The sequence below is a fragment of the Pygocentrus nattereri genome, chromosome 4, assembly GCF_015220715.1.
Source record: "Pygocentrus nattereri isolate fPygNat1 chromosome 4, fPygNat1.pri, whole genome shotgun sequence".
Classification (NCBI taxonomy): Eukaryota; Metazoa; Chordata; class Actinopteri; order Characiformes; family Serrasalmidae; genus Pygocentrus; species Pygocentrus nattereri.
The window spans coordinates 21,608,256-21,618,568 of NC_051214.1; the positions used below are offsets into that span (position 1 = coordinate 21,608,256).

General features: G+C 38.8%; 1 protein-coding gene across 1 annotated transcript; it reads left to right on the top strand.

The window, feature by feature from the left end:
* Positions 1-414: 414 nt before the first annotated feature.
* Positions 415-9,139, top strand: pdcb (phosducin b). Its single transcript, XM_017722441.2, has 4 exons — positions 415-516; positions 4,762-4,821; positions 5,232-5,380; positions 8,148-9,139. The coding sequence occupies exons 2-4, from the start codon at positions 4,770-4,772 to the stop codon at positions 8,655-8,657; spliced, it is 711 nt and encodes a 236-aa protein (XP_017577930.1). The 5' UTR covers positions 415-516; positions 4,762-4,769; the 3' UTR covers positions 8,658-9,139.
* Positions 9,140-10,313: the final 1,174 nt, after the last annotated feature.

Sequence of the window (10,313 nt, forward strand, 5' to 3'; positions counted from 1 at the left end):
GCACTGAGATCATAATCTCATGAAAGTGTCTCCTTCAGCCAACAGGACTGGTTTTGGGGCACTATCCTGAGTGCTGATGCCTTCAAGGCCTCAGTTTCACTTTCAAGCTATGTTTGGGTCAATTGTGATAATAGGCAAACTGTTTACGTCTGGTGTTCCTCACACAGCCGATACAGCACCAGCAAGCACTCAAAGGAATCCAAAACTACTGATAATCTCGCTGTATTGCTCCAAATCATATATTTAAATTTTCTGACATTTGTCTCTTTCACGGCTCGTGTTCTAACTTGCAGCTAGGGTCTAATTCCTCCACTTAAATCCTCTTAGGAACCTTGAGCTATTTTTGTGGATAGCACAACGTAGGCTAATGTCCCTCGTTCTAAGAAAGCCCTTTTAGGCCCTCCCCACACACACTAAAACGCAGGAAAGACAAGTTGTACCAGACAGTGACCACATTACCGGCCAGTAGGGGCTAACTTCAAGAGGAAGAGACACTTGCTCCGACGAAACCGAAAGGTAGGATGGCAAGTTGGTCTATTTTTCTTTGTTTCTTTCATAGTTTTAGTCTATTCTTTACTTTGTTGATGAAAAATGATCATTTGACTCTCAGTGTCAAGGAGTTCATGGGTTCGGCTGAGAAGGCTACACTTTCAAGGAGCCGTCTTTTTAAGTTATTATCAAGAGATGAACATCAATTCGCTGCTGTCAGAAGAAAACATAATTTTTCAGTTTTTGACATAATCTGAAAATGCCTGTTGCCCCTTACACTGGATGTAAATTTCATGATGAAAGGACCAAAAGAAATGACCGAAAAAGACTTGGAAAATCGTCTGGTTCCACTGACTTACATTAAAAGTGGAATATGGTTTTTCCTTCTCCTGTAAAGTTATCTTTTGGTAACACCAGTGAATTGCTCTTGCAATCTGATGAACCTATTATGCTTGATATACCTGTTATGCAACAGATGAGCCTTGTTCCAACTCATACAGACCCACAGCTAGTGCACCCAAATAAAACTGCTGTTGGAAAGGTCTGAGTTTGAATGCAAGCGGAAACCCAAGAAACCTGACGAACTGAGTTCTGAGTGTTTCAAGCAGACGTGATGAGCAGTGATAAAAAAAATGATGGGAAACATGAGGAAACATGAAGGCAGGTTTCCTACACTGGAGGACATAAACAAAATGCGAGTGCATCATTTTTTTATCACTGCTCATTACGTCTGATTCATAATAAACTCAAAATTAATATAAAAACACCCAAACAGTTCATCAGGTTTCTTGGGTTTCCGCTTGCATTCAAACTCAGACCTTTCCAAAAGCAGTTTTATTTGGGTGCACTAGCTGTGTGTCTGTATGAGTTGGAACAAGGCTCATCTGTTAGAAGAGTGCATATATCGCTACCTAAAAGCTTCAGGAATACTGGCTATGCCTAAAATGTGGAGATAAAGTGATAGAACAGCACGGATTGTTTGAATTTCAATGTGTGTTTATAAAGAAGATTCTCAAATTTAGCTTGAAATCCATGATTTTTAGTCAGCGAAAAAACAAAAAAAAGACATCACCACATATGCAAGACATTTTCATGATACACAATATGCATGAGAATATTTAGTGTTTCTGAGGTTTCATCATTTTCAACAGGCAAAAAATACCACATTAAAAAATACTTAATGAGCACATAGTTGAGAAACTTTTTTCTACCTTTCATTTACAGCACTGAATCCAAACAAACAGGCCTAATTATGCTCTGTTTGAAAGCAACATGCAGTTGGTCAGTGTTTTAAATACAGATAATACCCACAAAATGTTCATGAAGAAATATTGTTGCATATTTTGTCACAATAACTATAAATGTTGTCATGCTGCCCACCGTTTCCACTATTATGGATTTGTAACAGCTGCTTATTGTTTGATGAGTGACCTATTAAGTGAATTACTGAGCTCTTAAAGAAGCCAACAAGCCTGTTATCTGTTATTTCTCATTGTGCTTTTAGTTTACCTCATACCGCTCAGTGCCTGCTCTCATGTAAATACAACAAATCTGTCTCATATGCCATGTAAATATGCAAATAGATATACTTTATTTCTAATCTTATACTTATGTCTATTTTTATTTCTATTTCTTTATTTTCTACATAGTATATATCACTGCTGTTGGAACAAAACCTTGTATCTCTAAAATGGTCACTTTACAGGAGAAGGAAAAAACATACATTATTTTCAGCGTAAGTCAATGGAACCAGAGTTTTTCCCAAGTAATTTTTGATCATTTATTTTGGTCCATCCTTCATGAAATTTACACACAATATAAAGGCCAACATGGACTTTCAAATTATGCCAAAAACTGAAAATCGACAAAAATGCAAGCCTGTTATTTGCCATGCTAGAAAGACTTTAAAGCATTAAATTGGCAAATGCATGTCATTCAGTGCAAGAGTTTCTGTAGGAACATAGGATAAGTCAAGCAGTTGTCTCTTAGATTCATTGGTTTACCTGGCCCAACAGGCGAGAACACATGGGCAATGGGCCAGCTGGTCAATAACGATCAATAATGGTTAAAAAATAAATAAAAATAAGAGTTTCAGGTCAGAGTGACTAGTTATAATTAGAGATTAATAGTGCCTTAATCCTCTGATGTCACATTCTGTGGGTGTAGGCCTGGGGGTGTGAGTACAGGCCTGACATCAGTACAGATAAATAGGTCACTGTAGAGATTAGCTGAAAGCCACTATTACATCCTGTCAACTGTTCACCTGTACCAAAAGAGGCGGTGACTTTCAGAGGATCCCTAAGGTGACTCTTTTAAATTAGAGAGGTGAGAACTGTAACAACCCAAATTACATAATGTATTTTATAGTAAAAGACTTCTTAACATTGGCGGCTGTTGTGGAGACTGAGTGGTAATAAATGGGACGCTGTAATAGGAGCTCTTAGCTAGGATGAGATGCTGAGGGCAAGAATACCTGGCGATTGACTCAATACTATCAACTAACCCAGGTTTATGATTATTTGCGCTGTTGAGTAACTATATTGGACCAGGAAACATGTCGTTTCAAAAATACTTTGAAAAATCAAAATACTTTGTTGAGAATAATAAGAAAATGCTTATAGAGGTTGCCTGGTAATCTGATTTAACTCGATAAGAAAAAAAAAAACTGAGCTACTTCTTAACCCCAGGGTGTGGGTTATGAGGTACCATACAGCATCATGTCCGCTCTGGAGATGACGAAAATCCTTGACATCACAGCGGCCATCGCAAGGATCCTGGTACCTGCGCCAGGCAAGCTGATCAATCGGATCAAGGAGTAATCTTCTAATACCCCATCAGCCTAATTTACTCTAAGAGCAGCAGTCACTCTAAAGACACTACGATCCACTTTGCTGAATTATACATTACGAATTACTGTTGGGAGCAATTGTGGGCTGGAGTTTAGGGAGCCAGCCTTGTTCCATCCCCTAAACAGACAATACGTGACTGAGGTGCCCTTGAGCAAGGCACCTGACCCTCAATCGCTCAATGTTTTACTGCAAGGATGGGTTAAATGTGAAGGTTGAATTTGATGTGGGACTAATAGGGGTCTCTAACTTTTGCACTAACTTTAACAGAGGACTACTTTGCTTGTTATATGATTTATACTTGTGTTTTACTGATGAACTCACTATGCATTTAGTTTACCTCATACCGCTCAGTGCCTGCTCTCATGTAAACAAATCTGTCTCATATGCCATGTAAATATGCAAATAGATATACTTTATTTCTAATCTTATACTTATGTCTATTTTTATTTCTATGTTTTATTTTCTACATAGTATATATCGCTGCTGTTGGAACCAAACATATATCCTTCAAAATGTTCACTTTATAGGAGAAGGAAAAAACATACACTATTTCCAATGTAAGTCAATGGAACCAGAGTTTTTCTCAAGTAATTTTTGGTCATTTATTTTGGTCCATCCTTCATGAAATTTACAAACAATATAAAGTTGAAAATTGACAAAATTGGAGACACAAGGTTTTGTTCTGACAACAGTGATATGTAAAATGATGTGAAATCTATCTATCTATCTATCTATCTATCTATCTATCTATCTATCTATCTATCTATCTATCTATCTATCTACCTATCTATCTATCTATCTATCTATCTATCTATCTATCTATCTATCTATCTATCTATCTATCCAAACAATGTCTATGACTGATTGATTAGTCTTAGTGTTACTTACAGAACTGAGTGGAAGACCCCCCTCCATTTATTTGATTTCCAGACAAAACTGCAGGAAATGTATATTTAACAGAAAACAATACAGACGCCTCAACAGCTAAGCATAGCATACATTTCCCCACTGTTTAGTGTGTCCACTCTTTGCCTTAAATTCAGATTTCCCCTGTTTTCCACACCTCCAAAGGCTTCTCATGATCCAGGTAATCTCAAACGCGTTCAGTGATGTTGAGGTCTGGTGTGGCCAGTCCAATTCTCTGAGTACTTCAGCAGCATCTTTGTTCGATTTGCAAGTTTCCTTTTCTCAGTAACGGCTTCTTGACATTTACACATCCTTTCAGACTCATAGTACGCTGCCTTCTCACAATGAGAAGACAACTCTTAGTGGCTGTGACTCACATAGGGAAGCGTGAGATTCATCAAACTTCTGAGCTTCTCAGAGCTCTTCTCTCATTAATAACATCTTCAAGAAAAGTCTTACATTTTTTAATTGTCTTATTAAAATAATTCTTAATAAGGTATTGCATCTATCCATATAGAAAACAAAATGTCTGGCAGAGGAGTAGATGAGGAGGAGGAGGTGGCTGTGACACACACAGGTAAGCATGCGATTCATCAAACCTAGCTTTTCAGAGCCACTAGTGGGTCATGACTTGATGTTGTTATGAAGGGTCAACAGAATAAACAGCACCAGTAAACAGTAATGAGTGTAGAAATGACTGATAAAAAAAAACTTGGTATTCATAAACTACAGATCTAAACACTGAGGCAATGCCATCCTTGACTGACCTGAAAGCTGCTTTGGCAGATAGCTGTGTCAAGCACGGTTCAGTTACAGAGGTGGATTAAGGTGCCTTTTTAGGCCTAAATCAGCGATAACTCCAGCGCCTCCAGCGCAAAAGCACTTTCTATCAAGAATATCCAACCAGGTGATACATTGTGATCATGTTTGAAACCAGATTGATCTGACTTGCATGACAGTTTCATTCACTTTCTCAACTGCCTCCAGGACCAAAGGGAGTGATTAATGACTGGCGAAAGTTTAAGCTGGAAAGCTCAGACCAGGAGGCTTTGCCTCCCAACAAGAGGGAATTGCTGAGACAGATGTCGTCACCACACAAACCAAAAGATGATTCCATGGGTAGCCTTAACCGCAAGGTAGGCATTTCTTCCAATATTTATTGTTTTGAGAGTGTGAAACTATAAGGATCTGTCAGTCGCAGCTCCATGTCTTTCCCCAGACCAGTCCAGCAACTGAAATGAATGAAACATTGCGTTCACGTTGAAAAGGTTATCAGTCCCCAAATTCAGCTCTTTATTTACACATTTGTTATGAGGAATGTACAGATAGCGTCAGTGGTGGACAGTAACTAAGTAAATGTAATTAGTTTCTGTACTTAAGTATTTCTTCGTGTATCTGTACTGAAGTTTTTCCATTCTGGGCGACTTTTTCCTTTCACTCCACTACATTTCAAAGTCTAATATCTGACTTTTTCCTCCACTACATTTTGAGAAATCTGTCGTTCCTTTTGGTTTCTGTGTGTATAAAAACGTAACATGTCAAAATGAAAGAAGTGCAAAGCAAGAGCACCAATCAGGGCACAGCGGTCACTTTGTTTAGAGCTTGTTTTGACCTGTTGGTCATACCGACCCAGTGCAGCACACGGTTCAACGTCAGCGCAGCAGCGTAAAATTTTGGGAGAGTCTGTTCAACATAAATGATGAACTAACCTAACTTTGTGTAAATAGAGCACAATATAGAAATATGTCCACATATGCAGTCGTGACTGACGCGGCTTTTTTCTGAATTTATACAAACATCATTTGATTTTATAATAAATTAGTTTGGGCTGGTTTATGTTTATGAACAGAGGCCTACAGATCAATATAGTAAAGGAAACTCATTTGTGATCCTGAGTTTAAACTTAAACTTGGAACTAAGTTGTAATTAAATCTGAAACTGAAACTTTGCTTGTTAGTAAAAAGTGATTTCAGAGCCACTCGGTTCTCCCTGATGGAAACTGTTTAGCTTCAGTGTTTTGTGCTTATGATCATTTTAATAGACGTCAGCGTCACTAATTAATGATGTTCTATTAAAAGACTGGTTTACCAAGAGAGACACTGGAGGATTTTCACCTGAAATGAGTTCATGAAGTGAGTCTTGTTATAAAATGATAACAGGACATCAGAGCCATAATTACTCTTTTAGTACTTTTACTTTATACTTAAGTACATTTGAAGGTAAATACTTTAGTACTTTTACTCAAGTGGAGGTCTAAAGGGAGGAACTTCTACTTTTACTGGAGTAATATTTTACCTTGGGTGTCTCTCCTTTAACTCAAGTACATGATTTGTGTACTTCGTCCACCACTGGGTGGTCCTCCCTCTCCCCACATCACCAAGTGCAAAGCTAACCAACATAGGTATCATTTAGCTGAGGGAATAGGTAGTTAACACCAAGCCAAGTTAAGCTGTTCGACAAGCAGTGGTGACTGGCTTCACAAGACTCAGGGGCCTAATCCCATTTGTTATTTTTACCCCTACCCCTTGTTTTCGAGTGTCACCCTATCCCCTTGTAACTGAGTTATAAGGGGTAGTGGTTGAGATCTTCCCCTGAAATGGGACCCTCCAATAAAAAGAGCATCACTTCATTACCAGCTACTAGCGCTGCTCCATAGGCGACCCTGCCCGTCTGCAGTGACAGCAGAGGAGGGTAAAGTTCAGCTCCTCACTGCTGGGCTTTAGTTACATTTAGGACATCATATGCCTTCAAAGAGGGGGGGCAATTATTTATTATCACCCACCCCTAATTCTTCAGTGATACAAAAATGAAATCAGCTGTTTTCCCGATTCATGTTCCAATTTTCCTCTTCCACCTTAAATGGACTATTCAAGGTGGAACGGGAAAGTTAGCTAGCTAGCTACTGAGACATTAGTGCACTGTTAGTGATTTTTTTTATGCTTCTTATGAAGAAAAACGCCCAGAATACACTGAAACTACATTAAACTAAGATAATACAGTTGTCATTATAATTATTTCACAGAGAAAATTCTCACATTTGTGGGTTTCTTTGGTCACTTGAGCAGCAAACTTGTCTGTTTTTCTTTTTTTTCTCATATCACTCTGTTTGGAGTCTCTGAAAAACCTCAGCTTGGGGGGTCATGTAGCCCTAACCCTTCACCCTACCCATCTATCTCAATAACAATCAGGGCAGGTAAAAACCGAAAAATCCAAAGCGCCAAAGCTTCAAAATGCATAGCTGTGAGAGCGAACCTGTTACTCCAGCTTGGTCCTCATCTCATATACCAGAGGCCGGCAACACGCGACTCCGGAGCCACATGCGGCTCTTTTACTGTCCTGTTGCAGTTCCACAGCAGAATTAGACTTTTAGGTAAAAAATAAAATAATCCTCTTTTGCAGTAAAATAAAGCTCTGCTGATTGTTCAACACAGTTTTAACAATAAACGATCTGTCAAATACTAAAAAGTCACAAAGCTGAAGTCAGCTTCTTTTTCCCGTTCCTCCTTAAATGGTGCAGCAGCTACGTTCTGCCACCTCAGGCACCATTTATGGTAGAATGGGAAAACTTGACCAAGAAGCTGACATCAGCCTCATAAAAATCGAATGTTGAGACATTTTCAAGAAACTATTCCACTTTTGAGGAAAAGTTTCCTGCTGGAGATGTGAGAAACGTGGCTACAGCTGAGCTAAAGCCTAAAGCAAAGTCTGCGTTTTTGTTTATACTATATTTTTAGCCTATTCTAGCACATTAGCTTATACTGAGACATTTTTATAGTAAAACAGATATAATATATTGTGACTCCCAAGGTCTTTTGACTTTTATTGCAAGGATAAAATGGCTCTTCCAGACTTTTGGGTTGCCGACCCGTGTCATATACCCTTGTGGTAATGCTTACTTTTCAGATGAGTGTCCAGGAGTATGAGCTGCTCAAGGAGGACGATGAGCAGTGCTTGCGCAAGTATCGCAAGCAGTGTATGCAGGAGATGCATGAGCGGCTGAGCTTCGGGCCCAAGTTTGAGGGTGTGTACGACCTGGACAGTGGTGAGGCCTTTCTTGATGTGATTGAGAAGGAGCACAAACTTACCGTGGTGGTGGTGCACATCTACAAAGATGATGTCAAGGGCTGTGAGGAGCTCAACAACTGCCTGAACTGCCTGGCCACCGAGTACCCCACCGTCAAGTTCTGTCGCATCAATGCGGCCGCCACCGGTGCAGGGGAACGGTTCTCTGACGACGTTCTTCCGGCTGTGCTGGTGTATAAGGCTGGAGAGTTGCTGGGGAATTTCCTAACTGTCACGCAGTACTTCAACGAGGAATTCTTTGCCACCGATGTGGAGGCCTTCCTCAACGACTATGGACTGCTGCCAGAGAAAGAGCTCAGGGTAGACGGGGAGGAGGCAGATGTGGAGTGAGGGAGGCTGTGCAGAAGTGGAAGAGATGATTCTGAAAGAGATGTGAGGATTTGAAGAGAATAAGTTTAATTATTCCTCAGGTTAACAGGCTCTGACGAGTGTCAGCAAAGCGCTGATCTAGGGACCAGTCTTTGTAACCTATACGCTGGTCTTGTTACCCCTGAAAGACAAATGATGATTCTTTATCTTCATTACGTCTAATTCTGCCTCACTGAAATATCCTGTGAGTTTTTTTTTTTTTACAGTTTTTAGTACTAATTTATTTTTGCAGGCTGTTGATACTTTTTTAGACCTTAATAAGACATTATTGTAAGAATCTAAAAGCCCAAATGGTTTATTACATACTGCAGCTTTAATGTTAATTCAGATACTAATTTAGAAAACATGTATGATGATTGGCAAAGATGTAATATTACATATTATATGGACAGAGGGCATGAAGGATATGGGTCATTCTACAGAAATGTCCATTTTTGTGTCCCTAGCATTTAAAGAAATATTACACTTTAAAAAACACATTAGAGTTACAGTTTATGTAGAATGTAAAATAAAACTATGTCATTTTAGCAATTAAACTTTCAGCCATCAATTTACCAATTATTGGTTTTTAAATCAATCAGATAGAACTCCAAGCAACATAGAAGAGCTCACAGTCACAGTCATGTGTAAAGGCTGAGGCCATATTTTGAAGAAAAAAATGTTGTTCTGCAATTTTAACTACAATAATCTATACATGACTGTGGAATACATGAATTAAATGACATAAAGAAAACAAATGCAGAATATTATGAAATATATAATGAAAGTTGTGGTCCCCAGGAGTCAAGTCACTGGTGTTACTGCATAACAAAAAACTCTTATTTTGAAATAAAAGTCACACTGATGACGTCACTCGACTTCCTTTTACCTGTTTTCTGAGGACCTATGAAGAAAAGCACATGGCGAGTCCACTTTGTCTTTCAGTTCTCAAAGATTTTCTCATTCAGCTCATGTCACTGGTGTGACCGACTTTAATCTGAGGTAATTGAAAAAAACAAAATACAAATGGATTAAATGACATAATTCAGTGGATTTTCAGCGTGTGGTTTGATGTTCTGTAGCAGCCGTTTTGTAAAATGCATTGTTCATTAAAAACGTCTCTGGTGTTTCCTTTATTATGTGCTACACCGATGAGGATCAGTCACACCAGTGACTCCTACAGACGGATAGAAAAGTGGACGTTTGTGTAGAAAGACCCAAAAATGTGATGAAAAACAGACAGATATATATTTCTAGTGCCCAGTGAAATGCTCTATTGTCTACATCTTCTTCTTCTTGCGTGACAAAGTGTGTTGAATGATGTGGTGTTTGTTCAAGTGACAGGTAACAGGTTAAATAGATAAGCTTAAAATAAATGTGTGTGTATTATTTATTTAGGTTATGATTTGATTTGACTGTACATATACGACGTAGCTAGTTACCTGACACAGGCTCAAATTTCCCTACACATATTCTCAAATTCTTGAAAAATTAGGCCTATAGGTGCAGACAAGCCATTTGGAAAATAACTGTGTATATTCCGTGGATCTTGGTATATTTTCTATGAACCATATGTCTTACAAATAAAGTGTATTTAGAACTGATTGAAACACTTTCTTTCTGCTTTCTCTGCGTGGA

What these genes read in the sequence shown, in the direction of transcription:
- pdcb (XM_017722441.2), top strand. Translation starts at nt 4,770, where the DNA reads ATGTCTGGCAGAGGAGTAGATGAGGAGGAGGAGGTGGCTGTGACACAC. An exon ending in GGTGGCTGTGACACACACAG is followed by an intron (nt 4,822 to 5,231) that starts GTAAGCATGCGA and finishes AACTGCCTCCAG; the next exon opens with GACCAAAGGGAGTGATTAAT. An exon ending in TGGGTAGCCTTAACCGCAAG is followed by an intron (nt 5,381 to 8,147) that starts GTAGGCATTTCT and finishes CTTACTTTTCAG; the next exon opens with ATGAGTGTCCAGGAGTATGA.